At 45.2% G+C, this 24760-nt stretch overlaps 1 protein-coding gene across 3 annotated transcripts in view; it reads left to right on the forward strand.

Annotated features, from left to right (window-relative positions):
• The first annotated feature begins 5134 nt into the window (after positions 1–5134).
• The window catches only part of IL13RA2 (interleukin 13 receptor subunit alpha 2), a 42657-nt gene continuing 23031 nt past the window's right edge, over positions 5135–24760 (forward strand). Inside the window, exons 1-2 of one of the 3 annotated variants that reach the window (XM_072626900.1) lie at positions 5135–5164; positions 21874–22000. In XM_072626900.1, the coding sequence (XP_072483001.1) occupies positions 5150–5164; positions 21874–22000 (142 nt within the window). In that variant the 5' untranslated portion in view covers positions 5135–5149. Of the gene's footprint in view, positions 5165–6839; positions 7189–21069; positions 21158–21873; positions 22001–24760 lie in introns of those variants that run through there. The other 2 variants (XM_072626901.1, XM_072626902.1) reach the window with 2 other exon arrangements.

Here is a 24760-nt window from a genome sequence, read left to right on the forward strand (position 1 = left end):
TGGTTGACTTGACTAAATGAGGCAAAAATAATGTGCTTGTTCAATGAATGGCAAATGAAAATACCATTTTGCTATTATTTAAAGAAGGTTTTTAAAACCCTCAATAGGAAAAGAAATGAATACAAAGAGTGCATGTGCTCACACACACATACACACGTAATTAAAAGGTGCAACAAGATTCCTAGAACGCTTGAGGTGGCAAGCTGATCGGACCCAGTTCCCTGATTTTCTAGAGAAAGGCCACTGGGCAGTTCTCATTGAGGCTAGGGAGGAATGATTTTGGGGGTGGGGAGATTGGGCCAGAGCAGCGCAGAGGTCCTTTCCAAGTCTGACTTGATTTGAAGAAATCTAGGCTCAGAGGGATGGAACTGGTTGCTCAAAGTCATCCATCTGAATTAATGGCTGAACCCAGATAAAATCTCAGTTTTCTTTTCACTAATAGAATCCAAAAGAAAGAAGAAATTAATATATTTTGAAACCAACTGGGGTTAGCATTTTAACATTTATACTTGGCTTATTTAATTCCCACTGTGGTGAGTGAGTTATCAAAACAATATTGGTATTCCATGGCACTCTGACAGGACCTAATAAGAAGGTGAAGAACACAAAAGCTGTTCAGAGAGGGTTGAGACCAGGATGAAATGTATGGAACTCCATGGGCTTTGCAACAACCCGATCCTGAGAGCACAGGACCCTCTGGCCTGCTTGCACGCAAGTCTGGATCATCTCATGGCACATGTCGTTCCATACTCGGGACTGATCCTATGACCCTGTCTGCTTTGCTGTGGCCAAGACTTTGGGAAGGCAAGAAAGGGAATAAACTTTTCCTGAGCTTTCCAAAGAGCTCATCGGGTGGACCACCCTATTCCAGCTCAGGAAATCTGTCCTTTTTTAAATATTTGCTTCTACTTTTCTCAACCGAGCTCATCAGTTTCCTCTCCTACAGAGTTGTAGGTTTAGGGGCATACTGCTGTTGGGGTTTTTTACATGAAGTTGATGTGGGATGGAGGTGGGGTCAGAGCTGGAGACTCAGTAGTCCCAATTGTGGGCTCTGTTCAGTTACACAGGTGCTGCTCTTTTATCTGCATTCCCCTCCTCTCTTTAGAATGGAGGACTCTCTCTGAGGGAAGCCTCCCCTTTGGGTGATGGAAAGCAGATACTACTCCCCGCCCCCATTCTGTCTAAAGCCTGTAGAGATCACAAGGCCCAAGGAAGCAGGGACAGAGTTGTTTATAAGCAGTTACAAACATTAATCAGGTGGTTAAAAGTGTTTAAAAGGTGGTTAAAGTGTTCCTTAATTGAGCATTTACAATTTTGTAAAGCAATTGATATATGTTACCATGTTTAACTCTGAAAACTTCCCTGTGAGTTTGGCACTCTGGTTATCATAATCCTCATTTAACAAATGAGAACACTGAGGCACAAAGAAGGGAAGTGTCTTGCCCATGGCCACACAAGAAGTAAATTGCCAGGATAGAATTTGAGCCGGAGTTTTCTTAACTGGGTTTCAGTTCCTCTGCTTCTCTTTCATGGGGCATTAGAATTGCTTTATGAAATATACAAATCCTCTCCATTCCAGGATGATTTGGTTTGTTGTGCACACGAGAAGCAGTATGGCAGGGACTAGAGTGTTGGTTGTGTGGTCAGGAAGACCTGGATTCAAATCTCACTGCAACACTAGTTGTGTTACCCTGGAGAAGTCATTTTCCTTGTTCACACCTCAGGCAAGTCTACATTTTGTCAAGCAAGGTAATGAGTGGATGCTAGTTGTCAGGCTGTTCCCAGATGGGTGGGGTCAGAGATTCTTGAAGTTGGAGCGCATCCATTCATGTGGAGTTATACATCAAGGGGCTATTCCCTTTGAACCCCAGTTCCATTCCCAGTTTTTGTTGGTAATTGCCCTTCTCTGAAGCTTTGCCTTGGGTGATCTATGTCTGTTTGAATCTGAAAACAGACACCGTGACTTCCGGTTTCATCGGAACTTGATTCATAGCCACATATGTGTGGGTGCCAAGCTGTGACTGCTTTCAGGTCAGTCTCCTTCTATCATCGTGGCAGTGGGAGGAGGGGGTCAGATCATGTGCACACAGACACACAATCACACTCACACCCACCCCACACATACATACACACATACACTCACACAGACACACACTACACATACATATACCCCCCATATACGCACACATACACAGGCACACAATCATACTCACACATTTCACTCATGTATATGCTCATATATATGTATATACATACACACACACACTCATATATTCACTCACACAGACACACACCACACATACATACACCCCTCACATACTCCCACACATGCATATTCATTCATACACAGGCTCACGCACAGATATATTCTCACAAAACTGATAACAGTTCTTTTGATTTCAGTGATTTACTAAATGACGAATGCCTTTCCTTTGGCAAGTTCCATTCACAAAGGTCTTATGGCACAGGATCCAACACCAGGCTGAGAGATCTGGGTCTGAGCTGGCACTTGACCATGAACTTGCTGCGTGATTTGGGCTTGTATTTGCATAGGGTTGTTGTGAGAACCGTGAGCTCCCCTGAAAGTCAACTACACGAAGTATAGGGATGGGCTCCTGTGAAAAAGACTTGAGGGTACCCATGGACCTTATGTCTCTGCTGTGCTCTAGGGCAGCCGAAAAGGCTAATGTGATCAGAAGCAGCACCGAGTGTCCAAAGCGAGGAAGGCCAGAGCCCCCTGCTGTTTCAGCCTGACTCAGAGTACATCTGGAGGACTGGAGCCGTTCTGGGCACCAGACTTTAGGGAGGACATTGATGAGCTGAGACTATCAAGGAAGGCCACTGATGACTCTGGACAATCAAAAGCAATTGAAGGATTTGGGGCTATTTAGCTTGGAAAAGATGGGTGTGTGGTTTGAGCTGTCTGAAGGATGCCCATGCTGAGGAAGGAGACATAGCTTTCTTCTATGTCTCCCCAAAGGACCAAACTAGATATAAATGGTGGATGTTACAGGGAGGCCAACTTTGTTTCAGCACAAGGAAGTCTGACTCTTTATCCAATGATGACATAAGCTCTCTGTTTCTGTCACTGGAGATTGGATAGGTACCTGTCTGAGTGACAGGTGTTGGGAAAGAACTTGAACTCTCTGCCCTCTGAAGTTTTTCCCAATCTAGCATCTTACCTTTTAGGAATTCTTAGTAATACTTTTTCTCAAGGATTATTCCTGATGATGAGCATGTGGCATAGAGAGCTAGAGCATTTTGAAGTGTTCATTGTGCTCTAGGCACCATGCTAGGTTCTGAGGATTTCCATAAGAGCATTCTAAAGGAGCTTATATGTCTAACTGGGGAAGGCGTGGCTTAGGGATACCCAGGGAGAGTTAGAGAAGTCCGGAACCAAGCAAGCAGTGGGATATCGAAAACAGCATGGACTGGGATCTAGCCTTGGGTTCTAATCCTGCACATAACATCCATAAACTCTGGTCTTGGGCTAGTGGATCCATGATGAAATGAATGAAAAAGCTTTCCTCCAGAGGTTCCAGCATGCCAGACAAAGCAAATACAAAGCAGAAGCAGTCGCTGTCCTCAAAAAAAACTTGCATCCTGTCACGGGAAACATACACAAAATAAATACGAGAAAATTTGGTGAGAGAGGGTACAAGGATCTGGGAGACTAGAAAAGGTCCTCTTGCAGAAGGCATGTATTCTAGGCAAAGTTATAAAACAGGACATGGAATGTTGTGTATGTGGTGAGCACTCTGGGCTGTCTCTCTCATTGCAAAGCTGGCTACTTCTCCCCCCACAGGGGTCTTGGAATGCCTTGGTGGGGTTGGGGCTGTCTTTAATGCTGTTGGCTCAAGCCCCAATTTGTGTGTGTTCCCTCCCTCCTATTGCCTCAATTCCACTTAACCAATTAATATCACTTAGATTTTACCAAAGGATATTTACTTTGAAAATATAAGAAGAACAGAAGCCCAAAGGTGTCCCCCGAACCCTAACCCCTTAGCACCTCAGAGGGCATGATTTCCTCCCTGAAATCCCTCCTCATTCTCTGGGGAGAGTGGTCTCAGACTCAATGCAGTTTCTCCACAGGTGTGGTCCCATTAAGTTCTCATCCAAATTCAGCATTTTTTGTTGGCTGAAGCCTTATCTCAGCCACTGCTAAACTGGGGCAAAAGGCTTCTCTTTGCACCTCGGGGCCTCGGTGTTAGATTGTGTGACTGTCAACCTGACAGGGACCTCGCTCCTGGACCTCCTCATGTCTCCTTCTCTTGAGCGTTTAAAACTCATAAGGCCATAGCCTTTAAACATTTTCACTTAAAATGAAAGAAGAAATGCCGAAGCAAGAATGAAGGTTTATATTCAGGGGCCACACGCTGCCCTTGGATTGGCAGCACCCAAGCTTTCTTCCTTCAGAGCATCATCTCCCTTCTCTCACCAGAACACTGCCAGGCATGTTTGTTTTGGCAAATCAAAAGAAAGGGCAGGCTCTGGACAACGAATGATTTTTGAATGTCTCCCTGCTTCCCCACCCCAGTTTTGACCATACACTAATAAAAGAAGCCCCCTTTTAGCACATGGTTAGCTACTGAATGTCTATACATGTGCCAAAGTTCACTTGGGGATGGCATCAGCAGAGTACTCTGCACATGGACTTAAGGACTGGGCTCATTGGCCAGCCTCTCATGTGCGCTATAATATCAGGGCCAGTTAGACTGGATCATAGCATGTGGGAAGGAGAGTGAGAGGTGGTTGGGGAAGTAGGTTGGAGCCAGGTCATGAAGGGCTTTAAATGCCAAATAGAGAAGGTTATGTTGTGTCCTAGAGGCAGCAGGGAACTACGTGTGTGTGTGTGTGTGTGTGTGTGTGTGTGTGTGTGTGTGTGTGTGTGTGAGAGAGAGAGAGAGAGAGAGAGAGAGAGAGAGAGAGAGAGAGAGAGAGAGAGAGAGAGAGATGCTCAACTTTAGGAAAATCACTTTGACTGCTGTGTGAAGGAGAGATTGGAGAGGAGAGATTATTATTGTAGCAGTCCGGGTGAGAGGTGCTGAGAGTCTGAACTCGAATGGGTGGGGAGACCACGTGGATGTAGAAATGATAAGACTGGTCAACTGCATGGATCTGTGGGGTGAGGGAGAAGGAGTTGAAGAGGATGCCAAGTTCTCAGGTATGGGATCCCTTTGACAGAGAAATGGGGTGAGTTTGGGACAAGAGATGGAGTTTTATTTTGGACTTGTTGAGTTTGAGATGTGTACAGGCCATCTAGTTGGAAATTGATGGTATAGGATTGGAACACGGAGGAGAGACTGGGGTATGAGATATAGACCTGGGCATCAAGATCAGAGAGGTGAGTGATAATTGAACCAACAGAGCCTCTGGAAACTTGTAAGGAGAGAGAGTGGGAGAATAAGAGGAGAGGAGAAGGGAAGAGAGGGGAGGGGAGAGGGGGAGAGAAGAAGAGGGGGGAGGGAAAAGAAAGGGATAGGAGAGGAGGAGACAAGAGGGGAGGGGAGGGAAAGGAAAGGGAGGGAAGATGAGGGGAGGGGAGCAGAGAGGAGGGGAGAAAAGAGGAGAAGAGGAGAGGGAAGGGGAAGAGAAGGGAGGAGATGAGCCCATCCCCAAGACAGTTCTTCAGTTCCAGTTCTTTCCTGATGGAGGGAGCTTTCTTCCTCTGGGCATCCCTAGGCAAAAAAACATACAAATTTCTTGAGGGAATGATTTTTTTCCATATTGCTTTTGTAACACCAGCGCTTAGCATGCAATAGGCACTTAATAGATGCTTTTTGAAGAATGTGCCCTAATGTTTCCTATGCATGAGGGTAAACAGATAAATCACATACTTAGCACATGCCAAGTACCATGCTAAGTTCCAGGTCTACAAATACAAGCAAGTCAGACAGTCCCCAGCCTCAAGGAGCGACTGAGGTAAAACCATCTCAAGGAGAACTGGGAAGTGGCTGGGGGGAAGAAGAAGGATTTCTCAGGTGGCAAGTGAAAAGGAGAAAATTCTGATGTGAGTGAGATGAAGCAAGGCTGGGGAGGGAGCTACCGACTAGGAGAGAAGGGCCCCAGGGCCCAGGTGTCCCAGGATTGGCAGTTGGGCAGTGGCGGTTGGAGGAGGGAGAGTCTGGAGAGTTGTTGGGAGAATGAGGTGCCACATGGCCTGGAGCTGCGCCCCCTCCTTTTGGGGAAGGCTGCTCCACCTGGTTCGAAGAAGGGCGCAGAAGAGTGCCTGCGCTGGGCAACGTTGAGGGTACTTTAACCCTGCACGGAGGTAGTAAGAGTGCCTTCGGCTCCCCCCGCCCCAAATGGAAGCAGAAGCCCTCCTCTTTTTCCAAAATCCTTTGCATTATTGTAAGTTACATCATGAACTTAACAAACATGAGCATTTCCCTAAAGCTGTGAGTACTGCACCCAGCTTGTGGTTGCTTTATGGGAAGAGATTCTTTTTCGAATTGAACACAGTAACCCCCACACCGCCCTGTTTGTCTGTCCCTTTCTGAACTGCTCTCTTCTGTTTATTTTTTAAATGATTAGGACTGCTCTTTTCCTTCTTCCCTTTGTTTTGGAAAGTATCACTATTACTGCTCCACCACTAGGGCCCACCCTGCCCCCTGAAAGAACAAAGCCCTCCTTTGTTATAGATAGGTGGACTCAGCCCAGGAAAATCCACACATGGGCTTCCTCTGAAGCTGTGAGTCTCCTTCTGCACTGCTGCTGAGGGAGGATTGCTTTTGAAAGATATGGGAAGGTCCTGCTCCTAGCAGTCCTTTGAACTCTGGTCAAGGTTCCTGTGTGCATACAGAGTGTGCTCAGGAGGAAGACTTGGGCAAAGGGAAACATTTTCATCCGATGCTGGCCAGACCCACAGCCTCCCTCTGTGCTCAAAGAGCCAACCCCTATCTAAGTTAGCTGGGAATGTTTGTGTTTGCTTCTTTTGGGTCAAGCCTTGAGGGACTGGGGCCAGAGCCCTTAGGAAGGTGTGGAGAAGTTCCTGTCCCAAGAAACAGTTGGCCCCAGCAGCAGAGAGCTGCCTCCAAAATTCTGGGATCAGCTCACTAGCATTAGGTGAGCATCTGAGAGTGGCTTGTCACAGAAGAAAACCTATCAAAAGACTGACTGCATGGAAGAAGCCCATGCCAGCGAGAGCCAGACTTACAAAAGAGAGGCAGGAGAGCCTGACCTGCAAGCGTAAGTGACTTTGGGGACATCGAAAGAGGGACCTTAGACAGTATTGTCTTTGTGTTTTTGATGTGGGTGTGCATGAGTGCCTGTCGGAGGGGGCAGCCAAGTGGAAGGGTAACATTTTACCATCCAGCTGGGTATATCTTTCTCAGATTTCTGAGTGGGGGCTAGAGCCAGGAGGATTCCACACATCCCAGTAACTCAAACCCTCTGCCCAAGAGGACTATGCATGAAATGGGAGGACTGGGCTTTCATGATCTTACATGATTGCTAAGATCCATTCTAGCTAGAAAGTCTTCATTACATCATGTGTCAATACAAATTGAGAAATCAGAAGCCTAACCTGGGTGGCAAGCAGTAACAATAGAGGTTACATTTTGGTCAAGTCTCCCTCCTCTGCCCCTCCCCGCCAAATAAAAAGAAAGGCAGATTCTCTTCCTGGAAGTTCTGGGCAGAGATGAAATTTCAGGAGGAAAGAGGAAGGGGTGAATTGGCTCAGTTGAATGTAGCTAGAGAAAGAGCCTGATTAGCCAGGCCGTGCAGGAACTTTCCTTCGTGGTAAAGGAAGGCTATGAAAAACCCTACATTAATGAAGGCACCTGGGCCAAGGCTAGTCCAGTGACTTAAACGTCTTGACTGCAAGGAGCTAGAAATTCCTCCACCAGGGGTTGGTTCCCACAGAGAAATGGTACATTTCCCATCACCTAACAGCAAGCTTTTGGAGAGGCAACTTGGTGACACTGAACAGAGGACTTGGGGATAGGCTCCAAGATAGGCTTGAAGCAGGAAGATCTGTGTTCGGATTCTGTCTCACACACTCACTAGCTGTGTAACTTTGGGCTGGTTATACTGAATCACTATCTGCCTCAGTTTCCTCATCTCAAATTGGGGATAATAACAGCACTTACCTCCCAGGCTTGTCGTGGGTCTCAAATGAGTTAAATAAAGTGTTTTGTAGGCTTAAAAGTGCTAAGTAGATACCCACGATTATTTTCTCCTTATATCTGATCTTACCATTGAAACCAAGTAAGGCTTTTGGGGGTGGGGAAATGAGATTGCTTTGATCCTGAAGTAAGTAAGCATAATCAGAATGTTAAAGTAACTGCAGAATCTGTGAAAAATTAATTAAGGGCAGTGAGCTTGCATCCTTGTTTAAGAAATAGAGCAAATAGCATGATAACAAACAGATTTAAAGGCAGCAGGGGAAACATGAGAGAGGCAGGAAGGGTGGAGGGAGCTCCCCTCTCTAACCTGGCAAGGCCAGTAACTTGTCTCCAGCACCAGGCTTAGCCTTTGGCCAAGGCCAGCTCTGGGGGACGCTGGCCTCCCTTTCTTCCTCTAGAAAGGTGGTCCTCGAAAGGTGCCATTAGGAAGAGGGCTCAACTCCATTACCAAAAACTGGGGTTGTGAGGGCTTAGGATGATTGGCCAGCAAATGTGGAGGTATCTGAGCTTCACTGCCTTTAGATGAACAAAGGAGGAAGGAATCCCAAGGGGAACTTCTGTGCCACTCACTCCCTTCTATGCTTCCCCAATGACTCTGTTTATAAAACAGACATCACTGTCTGTGTATCTCTGTCTCTTTCTCAGAATCTGGGCCCATGCAAAGTGTTGAAATGGAGTTTAATTTCAAGCCTAAATAACACCATCTTCCTTTTAAAAAACCATAAGACTCTAGTTTACTGGGAAAGCAAAAAATAGAACAGTGCTTTTCTGTGAAACACTTCCTCTCCCCTGAATTCTATGTGAAGAGATTTTCCTGACTATAGCTCGTTGCCTGCACTACATCGTCTACGTCCTGCTTTCATTGCCTGTGCCATAGAGCGCTGAGAGATCATTAATGATGAAAACGATAGCTAGCATTTATAGAATACTTTATGGCCTGCAAAGTGCTTTATGCATGCCGCTCTATTTAATCATCACAGCAGGTCGAGCCAGCAGCTGCTCTGGGAGAGACATGCTGTCTTCCTCATTTTATCACTGAGGAGAGAAAGTGAGATTGGAGAGACATCAAGTGACTCGCCTAGGATATGTATGCTTAAAATGGGGTTTACATTTTTTGCCCTTTCACACTTGAAAAAACTGAGGTAGACAGAGGTCAAATCTAAACTGATGTCTCCCTGACAACGATCTAACATGGTGCCTACAACCTAAGCTACTTTAGATATGTTTCCTCCAGTATACCTTGGATGTTTCTTAACTGTAAGTTTGCTTCTGACGTCTTCCTGCATCTTGTTAGTGTAGCCAGCAGTGCAGCAGACTCAATATTTCCTTTGTTTTGGGTTTTTCTCTCTGTAAGACACGTCCCATAGGAAAACCCTACTGACGATACTGGCTATGTATGCATCTCCCTTGTATGGCAAAGAAGAAAGACTGTTGGCTAGTGGTCTTGGAGTTTTTCTTTCTGATTTCTCAACCAAGCTCACAAGCTCCACCATTCAAAGCAAGCAGAATCCAGTAAGATAAGCTGCAGGGTCTCGGAAAATGTCTAGGTTGCAATTGATAATGTTTAATATAAAATTTTGGAATAATCTCTTTGTTCTCTCTGAAGCAAACTCAGAGGGTACCTCTTCCTATGTCAGCAAAAGCCAGCCAAGGCTGACTCTACATTCCTTAAGGAGACCTTTAACCTAAGACACTATATCTTGACATCTTAGGCCGTAATTTCTATTGAACTTTGTTTACCCTTTCCTATGTCAGTTATCTGTTTAGGGCAGGAAGCCTGCCACTTACTAGTGGTGGGATTTCCTTCCTTGTCACCGAGACATATGTTAACCCAACCTGGAATCGCAAGGCCTGACCAACATTACTTTGTTAATTGTCTTGTCTTACTAAATTTAACTAGGAGAGTTCCTTTCTCACGGCAAAATGTATATAAGCCAGAACATTTCTGGCTCCATAATGCATTATGTTACCGTTGTCTTTAATAGGGAATTGATTAATTAATTAAATCATAAAATGTATGCATTCAGCCTGTTGCCTTTCTTTAATCAAGTTTTCAGGTCAACACAATCAAATCTGCTTCCACAAGAAAACTCTTTCTTCCTCATATGACTAGAGGAATCACACTGCATTGCTTCAAATATTTACATAAAACCAATGTTTTGGGTGCCCTATTTTGGTAAATGCAGCCCTAGAGGGACAGAGGAGTTTTTGTGGGACAGTGTTTTCCTGGTGTGGGATAAAGGTAAATATGACTTTGGCCTGCTGGCACTCCATGGGCTGACTGACAAATACTGCTCGACCTATTTTCACAGTGGTGGCTTGGTGCTACTTGGGGACTTGGACATATCCTTTTGGAGAGATCTTTCTGGAGGGCTGTTGCTGCTTGGCTTGGGGGTGGGGGTCCTGGAGGAGGTGATAAAGGCAAGGAGCCATGAGTGTGCTGAGTTGTTGGGAAGAAGAGGCCCCTAGAAACTGAGCTGAGCTGCTGCTGCCACAGGGTGTCAGAATGGAAGCTCTGGGGCTTTGGGTAGGGAGTCCTGTTGCAACAACTCCACCTCTTCTGGAAGGAAAACAACTCTGTAGAAACACTCAGGAGTTCGAAGTCACACAACCTCTTTCTAACTGGGTGATGGGGGCCAAGATACTTGACTTTTCCAGCCCTTAGTTTCCTTCAGTATAAAATAAGGCAGCATGGGTAGTGGATAGAAATCTGGACTGGCTCTTTTTAACCTCATTTTCTGCCCTCAGCAGTAAAATGAGGTGGACAGACAGCATCTCCCTCACAGGGTTATTGTAGGGATGCTATAGAAATGGCAGCTATTTTCTTATTAGCATTGTTAGTACATCAAGGGCTTCTTTGACTTCTACTTCAGTGTCTTAATGACTTGGAGGTGACCCTGGCCCAAGCCAGGGGACCATAAACTTTGGCAGGATCTGAGTATGAACCTCGCACCAGTCTGATTCTGCCTTCTGAAGACCATGCCAGCTAGGGCTAGAAAGTCTCATCATCAGCACATTGACTACTTGGTGAGGAAATCTTTGGGCATGGAAATCCATAAAATAAAGATGAATACGATATGGCTCTCAGTTCCATGGTGATAGTGGTAGAGTGATGGAAAGGGGGGCAAAGGGAATGAAGAAATTTTTGGTGAGATTTAAACATTATCTTAGATGTAGATACTGAGCCTACATCCAGTGACTAACAAATGGACACATGCTACTGGAAGAACTCAATTGCATCCATCCTGATAGTGTTGCACAGGGGAGAATGCTCTGGGCCCATTATCCCAGAGTGTGAATGCTATCTTTCTCTTTTTGGGTTCTAGGGATACCCCTGATGGATTGAGGTGTCAGGTTCCCCCCGCAAATCTCCCTCCCATTGGCTACCAGTGAATAGCACGTAGTTTCGTGTAACCACTTAGCTTTTATAAATGGATATTCAAAGATGTGGCAAAAATAGAAGAACAGAAATGTCTTTCCAATACCTTAGTGCCACTCTCTCCCCAATACTACTTTGGTCTCTGGGGAGAGTGGGCTCAGACTTAGCACAGTTTCTAAGTAGTGTTGGTTCCATCAAGTTTCTGTTCAAATGTAACATCACTGCCAGATGAGTCTTTGTCTTATTGGTTCAGACCAGTAAGATGTTGGGTTGCTGATGAGCTGGTTGCAAAATTTGGACATGACTGACCTCTAAAAACTCGTAAAGTTGGAGCCTCCATATTTATCTCCTTCACCTACAACAAAAGAGTTGTTGTTGTTGTATTCAACCTTCATTTTATTTTATTTTATTTTATTTTTTTATTTAACTTTTAACATTCATTTTCATAAAATTTTGGGTTCCAAATTTTCTCCCCTTTTGTCCCCTCCCCTCACCCCAAAACACCGAGCATTCTAATTGCCCCTGTCTGCCAATCTGCCCTCCCTCCCTCCCCACCCCTTCCCTTTGGAAGGCAAGCAATTCAATATAGGCCAAATCTGTGTAGTTTTGCAAATGACTTCCATAATAGTAGTGTTGTGTAAGAACTAATTATATTTCCCTCCATCCTATCCTGTCCCCCATTGCTTCTGTTCTCTCTTTTGATCCTGTCCCTCCCCATGAGTGTTGACCTCAAATTGCTCCCTCCTCCCCATGTTCTCCCTTCCATCACCCCCCCCCCACCCTGCTTATCCCCTTATCCCCCACTTTCCTGTATAGTAAGATAGGTTTTCATACCAGAATGAGTGTGCATTTTATTCCTTCCTTTAGTGGAATGTGATGAGAGTAAATTTCATGTTTTTCTCTCACCTCCCCTCTTTATCCCTCCACTAATAAGTCTTTTGCTTGCCTCTTTTATGAGAGATAATTTGCCCCATTCCATTTCTCCCTTTCTCCTCCCAATATATTTCTCACTGCTTGATTTCATTTTTTTAAGATATGAGCCCATCCTCTTCAATTCACTCTGCGCACTCTGTCTCTATGTGTGTGTGCATGTGCATGTGTGTGTGTATAATCCCACCCAGTGCCCAGATACTGAAAAGTTTCAAGAGTTACTAATATTGTCTTTCCATGTTGGAATGTAAACAGTTCAACTTTTATAAGTCCCTTATGACTTCTCTTTGCTGTTTACCTTTTCATGCTTCTCTTCATTCTTGTGTTTGAAAGTCAAATTTTCTTTTTAGCTCTGGTCTTTTCATCAAGAATGCTTGAAAGTCCTCTATTTCATTGAAAGACCAATTTTTCCCCTGAAGTATTATACTCAGTTTTGCTGGGTAGGTGATTCTTGGTTTTAGTCCTAGTTCCTTTGACTTCTGGAATATCCTATTCCACGCCCTTCGATCCCTTAATGTGGAAGCTGCTAGATCTTGTGTTATCCTGATTGTATTTCCACAATACTTGAATTGTTTCTTTCTAGCTGCTTGCAATATTTTCTCCTTGATCTGGGAACTCTGGAATTTGGCCACAATGTTCCTAGGAGTTTCTCTTTTTGGATCTCTTTCAGGCGGTGATCTGTGGATTCCTTGAATACTTATTTTGCCCTCTGGTTCTAGAATCTCAGGGCAGTTTTCCTTGATAATTTCATGAAAGATGATGTCTAGGCTCTTTTTTTGATCATGGCTTTCAGGTAGGCCCATAATTTTTAAATTGTCTCTCCTGGATCTATTTTCCAGGTCAGTTGTTTTTCCAATGAGATATTTCACATTATCTTCCATTTTTTCATTCTTTTGGTTTTGTTTTGTGATTTCTTGGTTTCTCATAAAGTCATTGGCCTCCATCTGTTCCATTCTAATTTTGAAAGAACTATTTTCTTCAGTGAGCTTTTGGACCTCCTTTTGCATTTGGCTAATTCTGCTTTTGAAAGCATTCTTCTCCTCATTGGCTTTTTGAACCTCTTTTTCCAATTGAGTTAGCCTATTTTTCAGGGTGTTACTTTCTTCAGCATTTTTTTGGGTCTCCTTTAGCAAGGTGTTGACCTGCTTTTCATGCTTTTCTTGCATCTCTCCCATTTCTCTTCCCAGTTTTTCCTCCACCTCTCTAACTTGATTTTCAAAATCCTTTTTGAGCTCTTCCATGGCCTGAGCCCATTGGGTGGGCTGGGACACAGAAGCCTTGACTTCTGCATTTTTCCCTGATGGTAAGCATTGTTCTTCCTCATCAGAAAGGAAGGGAGGGAATGCCTGTTAACCAAGAAAGTAACCTTCTATAGTCTTACTTTTTTTCCCTTTTCTAGGTATTTTCCCAGCCAGTGACTTGACTTCTGAGTGTCCTCTCCACCCCCACCTTGCCTCCAGATCCACCCAGCCAGCACTTGGGGTCTGAGATTCAAATGCTGCTTCCTAGCCTCAGGGCTTTGGGCAGGGGCAGGGCTGCTGTTCAATGTGAGATTAAGTTCAGGTGCTCAGGTCAGGGCAGGGCCACCTCACGGGCTCTGTTCCCTCAGGGGGTTTATGCAGAGACCTTCAACAATGGATCCGAGCTCCTGCCTGCTTGGGGAGCCCTGGTCTGCTCCTGCCTCTGCTGCTGCCTCCCGAGGGGGCCTGAGTTATGGGGGCACCCCACTCCCCTCTCAACCCGCCAAAGAGACCCTCTCACCGACCCTTGTCACCTGTAGGTGGAGAGACCCGCGTGGCTGCTGGAGATTCCGTCCCTGAAGCCTGCTCGGATCTGCTCCTTTCGGCGCTGTGCTGCTGAGGCAGGGTTGGGCTCTGCTCCGGGTCCGGGGCACAAGGGACCTTTTGCAAAAGGTTTTCAGGCTCTCTGGAGCAGAAATCTCATCCGCTCCATTCTGTGGCTTCTGCTCGCTGGTGGTTCTTTTTTTTTTACGGGTATTTTATGGGCAGTGGGTTCGGAGGTAGCGTATGTGCGTCTTTCTACTCCACCATCTTGGCTCCGCCTCTCCATTTTCGAAGAAGGCCATGACATCAGAGAAATGATGACCTGATTTACACTTGACTTTGTTTGAGTGAGGGAGGGCTAGTAAACATTGAGGTAAAGAACTGAGGCCATTTTCTCAGGGCCATATGTCTTGGATGGGAAGAGGCTCTGAGGCCTTTTGCCTTAAAAGCATTATCTCTCACTAGGCAACCTCAGCGAAGGAATCAGACCGAGGGAAGAGGTCCAACTCATGCCTTTGGAAGGTGCCTCCCTTTCTGATTCCACAGCTACAGCCAATCAGACAGGCTGTCTTTCATCATGTCCTTAAGAGACTGGAACCAGTTACAGAATGTCTGCACACCCTTCAGTCTCTTCAAAGTATTTCCATGACATGTGTTCATGCCTCTCCTAGAAGAAGGTCCCCATTTTATTGAGGCAGCTAGGTGGATTCAATGGTTAGAATGTTGGAGACAGTCAGAAGACCGGAGAGCAAATCCTGCCTCAGATACTTCCTAGCTGTGTGACCCTGGGCAAGTCACTTTACCTCTTTCAGTCTCGATTTCCTCATCTGTAAAATGAGAATAATAAAAACACCTACCTAACAAAGGGTTTGCGAGATCAAATGTGGTAATATACATAAGTACTTGTAAACCTTAAAGCAGTGCAGAAATGCTGCTGCTTCTGCTTTGTTATCTGAGGGTAGAAATGAACAAAATTTCCCAGAACATGTAGTCGCCTTGAATTTCCATGCCCGCAAGGCAGCTCTGATCCAGAATCTATTGTGGGAAAATTTCATGAAGAATTTGACAGAGTCCCTGAAACAAAATCATCATATACTTGGGTACTTGGAGACTTGAATGAAAAGGGGAAGATAGGTTAGGATGGTGAGAATGTATTGGAAAATAGGGATCAGGAATAAACAAGAAGAAAGGCCAAAGACTTGTAGGCCACCCAGAAGCTTGCACCTATATGTGAAAATTTGACTTGAGAAAAGTATGAGAAGGTGTTCAATGTGGCGAGTATTAGATCACATCACAAAAAGAAAATGATTACATTTTAGCAGGCCAGAAAGAACTCATTATTGATGTGAGACTAACTTGTCAGAGTAAACCTAAAAATAAATGCTAAATCTAAAATAAATTTGAGAAAATGTATAGCGTGCAATTATAGCAAGTCCATACCGACCTATTTGAAGAAGTTATTGATGATGAAAAATGTGATGTTGATAGAAGAAAGGACATAGGCACAGACTATAATAATTTCACACCGAAGTTTGATAGAAAAAATTGCCATAAGAGAGAACGAAGCAAAACTTTTGAATGAGTCAAAAAGTCAGTAAGCACCTATTGTGTGTGAGGCTCTAGTCAACTTAAATGCAAATGCTGCAAGTTGAAATGTCAGGCAGTTCTTTCCCTTATGAAACTCAGATTCTAATGAGAGAGACAGTAAATATTGAACATTTCAGTTAACAAGTCAAATGGAAAGGTATCATGGTCCTTAGGTTACAGCAGCAAAGTAGGTGGTCAGGCCTGTCATTTCCACTGATAAAATGACATCAGTTTCTGATGATAAATCATTTGACAGGGTTTTGGTGGTAAGAACTTTTCTTTCTGAGTCTTCAGGAGTTGTGGTCATAGCACCCACAACAGAGGTGGCCAGGTTGCTTCGTCAAGGGGTTTGCTGAGGTCACTGGGCTGGAAGCTTGGTTCTTCCCAAGGATCTTGGGTTCAGGGTCCTGGATTGTCTCCGCAGAAGTCTGAGAGGAGATCATGGTCAAAGTAGTGGGGGTGGTTTGGCTTGCCTTGGCACAATCTGCCTCCTCTCTCCCCCTACCTCCCCCAGGATGCCTTGTTGGTTCAATTAGGCTAGCTTACCTGTCCTGTGTGTGGTAGTTAGTTGGCAGTTGGTGGAGATGGACAGCTCCTTATCCACAAGATTTGCTTCTCCAGACAACAGCTGTGAGGACTGGGCTGTAGGGAGGTGCCATCACTCTTGGGGCCCCTGTGCCTATCTTCCTTTTGGTGACAGTTGGACAGCAGTTATTGCTGATGGTAGTGAGGAAGATGGACTCCTTCTCCTTTCAGCAATGGCTTCACAGACTGGGCTGGAAGCAGGTCTGGAAGTCTGTGAAGCACTGCTACTCCCAAGACCCTTGAGTTTATGGTCCTGGGCTGTCTCCATTGAGATCTGAGAGGAGATGATAGTCAAAGTGATGACTTGCCTAGTACACACTGATTCCCACCTCCCCTCCAGAGTGCCTTACTACTTTAGCTAGGAAGTTATAGGGCCAAACCTGTGCCTTGGGCATATTAATTTGGCAGTGATGTGGAAGATATTCAAATAATATAAATGAGAGTTGATGAAGGGCTGAACTGTGATGATGATAGTGTTAGTGCAGAGATATATGATGGAAATGGAAGAGGCCAGAATGACTCCAGCATTTTAAACCTGGGTGATTGGAAGCATAGTGGTGCCATCAGTAGGAATAGGGAAGTTTGAAGGAGGGACAGGTTTGGATGTGTCAGCTTTGAGATGCTGATTGGGGTGTGCAGGTAGATACCTAGCAGGCAAGTGGAGATGTGGACCTGAAGCTCAGGAGAGAGACTAGGCCTCAGTGTCTAGATTTGGGAGTCATCTGAGAGAAATGATCATTGAAACCAAGGGAACAGATATAATCATGAGGAAAGAGGGTGGAGAGCCAGAAGCAGGAGGCAGCAGTGCTGTTGGTGAAAGGGCTTGGGAAAGGGTTAGAGTGTCCAAAGCTGCAGAAGTCAAGAAGGATGTTTACTGAGGGAAAGGTATATCCAACTTAGAGGCTGAAATCTTTGATAAACATGAGAACAGTTTCCCAAGAGGGGTGGCATGAGAAGCCATGTTTCAAGGGGTTGAAAAGTGAGTGGGTTGTGAAGAAGCAGAGATAAGGACTTTAGGAGTTTAGCAGGGCTTAGGAAGAGAGATATAGGAGGCTAGCTTGAGCGGATGGCAGGATCAGTTCAAGGGTGTTTAAGGCTGGGGTAGGCCTGAGCATCCTTGCCAGGTGTGCATGCGTGCATGTGTGTGTGTGTGTGCGTGTGTGTGTGTGTGTGTGTGCGTGTGTGTGTGTGTGTGTGTGTGTGTGTGGTCAATAGATAAGGAGACACAAAGGATTTCGTTTTAGCAGAGTACTCACCTTTTGACTCATAGTTAGGCACTACTAGATTGCAAACACCATGAGAGAAAAGATGGGGCCATTTTTCATCTGTGTATGTCCCCCTGCACCTGGCAGCAGACATTGCATTGGGCAAGGGTTTGTTAGATTGAGTTGAAACAGCTCCCAAATAGCTCAGGTGTATAGGCTGGATGGTGTGGAAGCCAAATTAGCCAGAGACTAGGTGGTGTCCTCTAAGATATGGAAGGACATGGGAATGATCCCCCAGAGGAAAGTGAAGAGGAACCAAGCACAAGGGACCTTGAAAAGTGGGTTCCCAAGACAATAGTCCGGGCTAGTGTTTGACGTGGCTGCTGTGGTGGAGTGGTCTGGAGTGGAAAGCCTCCCTCTACTAGCATGGGCCACTGTTGGCAATACCAGATTAATAATGACAGCTTACATTTCCATGGAACTTTACAATGTACAAAGTTTGATTTTGGACTTCTGGCTTGTTGACAATAGTCCAGGAGAAATACAAGTGGAGGAGCCCAGGGCTGCACTGCTTACAGCTTCCAAAAGGGCATTCCTGTTTCTCTCAAGGAACTCACTAACAGCACTAGTCTAGAACTATGAGGTCTTCATGGCTTTTATTTCTTTGGTTTGTCATCTCAGGCTGGCTAAGTTGTCACAGGCAGAATGGCCCAATTTGCCAGTTTCTGGGAAGTCTGCCCTCTACTCATCCTGTTGTGGAAAGAGGAGAACTAGATGCTTCCCTGCTCGTATTCGGACTTGACCCTCTCTCTCAAACCCTCCTTGATTTCCTTCATTAATTCCTTCCACTCCCAGAAAAGAGGTGAAACAAAAACTCTGCAGGAGTGGGGCAATTAGCAATTGTCTTCTCCCTATCTCCATCATGCGAAGACAATTTGTCCTTGAAGAGGACGGCAGGAGTCATGCCACCCAACCTGGTGTTCAAGGGTTCAGTATTCTGGCCTCATTTCTGACCAGGATGGCAGGCACAACAACCTCATCTTTCAAAATCTTTCAAGGAGGGAGCCACAGGTATGATCCAGTGTTAAAGTCCATCAAGATGGAGGTGACCACACTTTCCAGCCTCCTAGTCTGCAGATTTCTCCTTCTATTCCAAATTCTTAGTGAATAGTCTTCTGAATTCTTAGCTTATGATCTCGGTGGCCAAGGGGCTCCTGGGAAAGCATTTCAATCTCTATACTTGGTTCTGAACCAGGCTTATAGAAACATGATCTCATTTGACTTTTCCATTGCCTTGGAATATGGATAATCCTCTTCCATGACACCATTTTACATATAAGGAAACTGATGCTTAAAGAGCTTAAAGGAACTTGCTTCTAGTAACATGGTGTTAGAATTCAAATCCAGGTCTCTCCTGTGCCAGCACTCTTCTTGCTCCTGTGGCTTAAGGAACTGAATCTCCACTGGTTCTTGCTCAGCAGCCATTTAGGATTCTGCTCTATATCGGTGCAGGGTATTTTTGTGGTGGGGCTTTCCTATGCCAAAGAAAGCCTAAGTCCAGACCAAAAAACCAAGGTTTTTGTTCATTCCAGTCCAAATCACTTACAAACAGCCTTCAGAAATTTCAGCAATTTTTATTCCAGGAATCCAAACTCATATTGGTTTTTTTAAAATCCAAGTTTTATTGGAGCCCTTTGTTTTTCCACCGTAGTCATTTCCACATTCCAGTGTCCCTTTCCTCTCCCCTCTGCCAATTTGTGAGCTTTCCCCCTAATAAAGAAAATGAAGTAACACCAAACAAGCACACCTGTCAGTCTGTGCTCTGCTCCTGTAGGCCTGCAGTGCTCCAAGACAAGGAGACAGGTAGATTTCCATGTTCCTTCTTTGGGGCCAGCTATGATTGGCCATTACAGTTACACAGTGTCTGGCTTCATTGAAAGTTGATTTTGCAGTGCCACTGTAGGCCATGGAATGTTAGACTTGGAAGGGACCAGTGCCTATCTTGTAGGGCCCCTCCTTTTGGGGAAGAGGCTTCTGAGAAGTGATGTGATGTGCCCAAGGAACCCAGGCCTAAGACGCAGGCCTCCACAACCATTCCTCTTTACAATGAAGCACCCGACCATCACGTCATTGGCTGTGGATCACATTTGTGCCTTGAGGAATCAAACTCCAGTCCTTTTGATTCTCCCCTCCCCGCCCCTTTCTTCTCTCGTTGACAATTTGTTACACTCTGTCTGTTAGGTTTAGATGTCACAAAGGATGGGAATGAAAAGTGACAAGTTTTGCAGCAATGAAAATTTTTTCATCAAAAGGCAACAAGTATGACATTTCCATCAGTCTTGTGTGTGATTTTCAAAAGCTGCTTCTGTGATATTATGAAAAACCCATCCATCATGTTCTTGGAAGTAATCATTTGTCATGGAGATTGGCAGCCTTGAAACACACACACACACACACACACACACACACACACACACAATACCTGTGGGCACTTCAGACTCTTCTGCAATGGGTTGGCTTGCTCCAGAGAGATTTTGGGTCCATGGCCCTTTCCTGGCATCCCTCCAACTCTGGCTGACTATATCCTTTGCTCACTCATAAAGACAGGCTTGCACTTGTTTCAATGAATGAAGGAATAAATGAGTTATTGAATGAATGATGGAATACACGAGGGAGATAGACAGTTTCCTCCGACCTAGAGATCAGGAGACTAAATGGAAAAATTCAAAAGTGCAAGGAAGGAGTTAAGAAGAATCCAGCCTTGGGGAGAGAGGCCATTGGCTGTATGGTAACCTAAAATCTGAAGTGAGCAGAGGGCAAAAGTCACATGTATTTGACCAAACTGGTCAGGGGGAAGGAGAAGGGGAGGGGAGCAGACATTTATTAAGCACCTACTATTTGCCAAGCTTTGGGCTAAGCATTTTACAAACATGATCTCATTTGATCAGGTCAATGTTCTCAAATTGGCAGGTTTCATTGTGTTACTTATTGTTACGAAGAACGTGCTATTTGGCAGGCCCCCTTCCCTCCCTCCTCTCATCCAGCAAGAATTCAGTGAAACTGTTAGAGTAGATTAAATGGTCCTGATGAAATAGAACAGACCCAATCTTGAGGTCTGCTGCTTAACTTCCCTCCAATGAATGGAGCTGGCCACAGACTCGGAAAGGGTTACACAGACAGTTAGAGGGAGGAGACAAGAGAAGGGAGAGGACAAGTTCTTCTGAAAACATATCATAAATCAAAAGTCAGATGTTGTTTATGTGGATGTGTATATTAGGGTTAGGGTGCAAGGGGGTAGAAGGAGGGAGCATGACTGTTGCAGAATAATCCTCATGTCATCTTTTCTTAGATGACAAATAATAGAGACCTATTGAGTGAATCATAGGTGGTTTCCCCTTGTACCAGTCTTTCTATGACTCATACTGCAACATAATAAAGAGGAGCAGGAAAGAGGCTATTAATAAAACCCAGGAAAAATCCATGACCCCACAAAAGCTAGCCGAGTCAGGCAGCTGAGCAGTTGGAAGTGTACTAAGTCAGAGGAGGAGGAGGAGTGAGGAGGTAAGAATACTCTTCCATCTGGGAGGGAGCTTTTACGATGACTGAGTAGAGAGTGTTCCCTGGGTGAGTTTGGAGGGGAGGCTGTCTTGGGGGTGCCAAACTGGCATCATCCAGGGGGCTAACACTCTCAAGTCTCTAGACTGCCCCTAGTCACCTGCTCTAAGGGCTAAGGGATGGTTTCCTGTTTGGGGATGTGTCATGAGTAATGACCACAGTTAGTGCTTTTGTTTGTCAATTAATTGAGCATTAAAGTCAAGGCAGTTTTTTATAGCTAGGCTTAAAAGGCTGTTTGCTCCTGCTGCTTTCTAATTAAGATTTCAGTCTATAAAATGGGAGTGATAAAACCTGTAACCTGTCCCAAAGGACTATGGGAAGACTCAAAGGAGACCCGAGGTGTCAAGTACTTTAAGGTGCAGAAAAGTGGCCTTGGGAGGCAGGGAAATGGGCAGTGTGCCTCAGTGGGGGGCATTTGCATGTCAAGGAGAACTATGCACAAGAAAATCATAGGTCTGGCTCCCCTCCCCCATTGTCTGTCATTATGGTTGGATTTTTTTCTTATTCTTTTCCTTATATTCAGGCTCTCTCTTATTATTGTTGATGAGCACTAAGATATCATGTTGTAAAGTTCTGACTACTTTTAACCAAACAGATTATGTTCAATGAGACCATATCGAACGTGTGTCTTCTGTCTTCTAACAAGGTGTTTTCCTCCCCAGAGAGCCAATTGCCTGCTGTTACACCCTAGAGAAATGCATCGGAAACCGAGCTCTCCCAAATGGGTCTATTCTACTTTACTCTTTGCCATGCTGGGCCACAGCTATTCCTTCTCCAGCCAGATAACAGGTAAGCCCACTGAGTGCCAGGCACACCTTCTAGGCTCAGCTCCATTTGGAAGGGAGCGATTGAATGGTTCGAGTCTACTACGTCTCTGTAGCTGAAGTTCCCAAATGGACTTGGATCCCCTTGGCCCAAAGGCAGGTTCCTGCTAAAAGTCACATTCTTGACCCTTTGTTCTCAACTTCAGATTAGACAATTCCCTCCTCTCCCCAAAGCAGAGGCCAATGGTCTTCTAGGTTCTGTTGGGCAGTGACTGGCAGAGGCAGGTCCTCCGCCTTCCCCCAGCTACAGCCCTGTGAGTTGGGGTGGCATTTGGTAATTCTACTGATAGCTCATGGGTATCCATAACTAGCTAGGACACAGGCAGTGAAGTATAATGTGCCGAACTCAGGAAGGAAGGTAGGGCAGGGCAGAGGTGGAGAGCAAGGTTGGCTGTTGGCTTTTAAAATGGAATCCTCAGTAGGGCTTATCTGAAGGAGGTGAGGGCTGGGGTGGGGGTGGGGGGGAAGGGAAGGCCAGGCCAACTTTACAGGTGTCCACAGAAGACAAGGATACTGCCCACCTCCATCTTTCCAGCTGCTGGTGCTTTCCTCTCTCACAATGTCTTCTAGTTACTCTGTCTTGTGTAAAGCAAGCAGGTGGCACAGTGGAGAGAATCCTGGCCCTGGAGTCAGAAAGACCTGAGTTCAAATCTGGCCTCAAATACTTCCTAGCTGTGTGACCCTGGGCAAGTCTCTTCACCACTGTCTGCCTTGGTTTCCTCACCTGTAAAATGAGGGTAATAACAGCACCTACCTCTCAGGGTTGAGGAGCAAAGGCTTAGCACAATGCATGGCACATAGTGAGCATCATAGAAACGTTAGGTTTTACTAGCGTTGGGTATCTATAGTTGTATATTGTCTCTCCCATTAGAAGGTGAGCCCAGGCTGGGGCCGTCCTTCACCTTTCTTTGCCTCTGCGGCACTCACCGCAGTGCCTGTGGCATATCTGGTGCTTGCCAAATGTTTATTCATCAACCAACTCCCCATGCCAAACACCTGGAAGACAAAGAAAGGCCCACACTCCCAGCTTTCCTATAAGAAGCCCCATAAATGCTTGCTAACTGATGGAATAACCAAGTGACCGAAGGACACCCCATTCTATCACACTGATTAGTTTGTCCTGGTTTGGATAGGGGCAACTCTATTTTTCTTTTCAACGTTAATTTAATTGAATTGTTTCAATGAACAGGTCTTTATTTTCTCTCCCTCCTTTGAGGGGTAAAACCCTTGTAACAAATATCAAAATCATTCAAAATAAATTAGGGGAGCTCAGGCTTCCTCAATGGTCAGTGAATGCCCAAGCTAGCCTGGAAAGGGGGAACAAGCCTCCCGAATGAAACCTTCAGTCTCATGTAGGAGAATGGCAGGGTACTGCCCTCTGTGTCCTGTTGATAGTGGGGAGAGAGGGCTAAGTGAGTCTCTGGGTTGGATGCCCACTCATTCTTGGTATTATAGAGGGGATTCTGAGGATCAGAGCCCAAGAACTGGAGGGACCTTGGAGGGACCATTGCCTCTTCCATGTCTCTCATTTTACATATGAGGAAATGGGGTCAAAATGTAAAGTGGCAAATGACCATGCCAAGCTCTGAGCATGGTGCAGTGGAAAGAGTGCTGGCTTTGGAGTCACGGGACCAACGTTCATATCTGGTCTCTGCCACCACCAGTGTGACCTTGCACACTTAGCCTCCTGGATCTCAGTTTCCTCAAATGCAAAATGAGGGAATTGACAAGATGGCTTCCAAGTTCCCTTCCATGTCCAAAGCTCAAAATTCTTGAATGATGCTCTCCAGCACGCTCTGCACAGCAACATGCTGCCTCCCTTTTCAGGTACGGGCTGAACAGGTCCTTTCCTACTAGGTGATTCTGGGATTCTTTGGACCTGCCAGATGTTAGGGCTTATGCATTCTCCTTGGTCGATTGTCTCCCTGAGTTACGAGAGCTAGACTTCTTCCAAGTCTCCAATACTGGCAGCTATATTTAGGCATTGTTTGGAGCCTCACGTAATAAGAAACACAAATTAATCATAATGTCTCATTTTCTCAGAATTCTGGTTTGTGGAGGTGAGCCAATAGATGCTCTCAGAACCATTTCTCCTGCTTCTGTCATTTTGGACAAATGTGGCCTAAGTGCCATCTGCTGGTTAATGATAACAGGAGGTTCAGGACAGCATGACATCTGCTTTCTCTTTGCCTTGAAGGCTTCAGATGGTACCTGGCAGTGAGCCGGAGCTTAGCCCTCTCAGAAAAAATAAACAAATGAGCAAACCTGGCACTGGCCAGGATGGACAGGAAAAGGATTCTGAAGAAGAATTAAGAGTTTTTCAGTAAAAACTCCAAACCCAAACAACATATGGTGAGAACTTTAAGGAAGCCTCTGGGAATGAAGACAATTAGTTGCATGAGGCTATTTTGAAAAAAAAGTTACTTTGGAAAAGGAACAGGTCATTTGCATTTATTTGTGAAGGGGAAAATTAGATTTCCTAACTCAAAATTCCCCTCTTGTATTGCACCTTCAAGAATGATAACAGGCTTGAATATAACCCTGACACTCTCCTGCTGGAATTCAGTTCTAGGGCTGCAAAGAACCTCAGAGATAATCTAGTCCAATTCCCTCATTCGACTCATCAGGAAACTGATGTGCAAAGAGAAGAAATGACTTGCCCAAGGTCACATAGCTAAAATGTGACAGAACTGTTCACAGAACTGTTCTAGTCTAGAACATAGGT

The sequence above is a fragment of the Notamacropus eugenii genome, chromosome X (assembly GCF_028372415.1).
Source record: "Notamacropus eugenii isolate mMacEug1 chromosome X, mMacEug1.pri_v2, whole genome shotgun sequence".
Lineage (NCBI taxonomy): Eukaryota > Metazoa > Chordata > Mammalia > Diprotodontia > Macropodidae > Notamacropus > Notamacropus eugenii.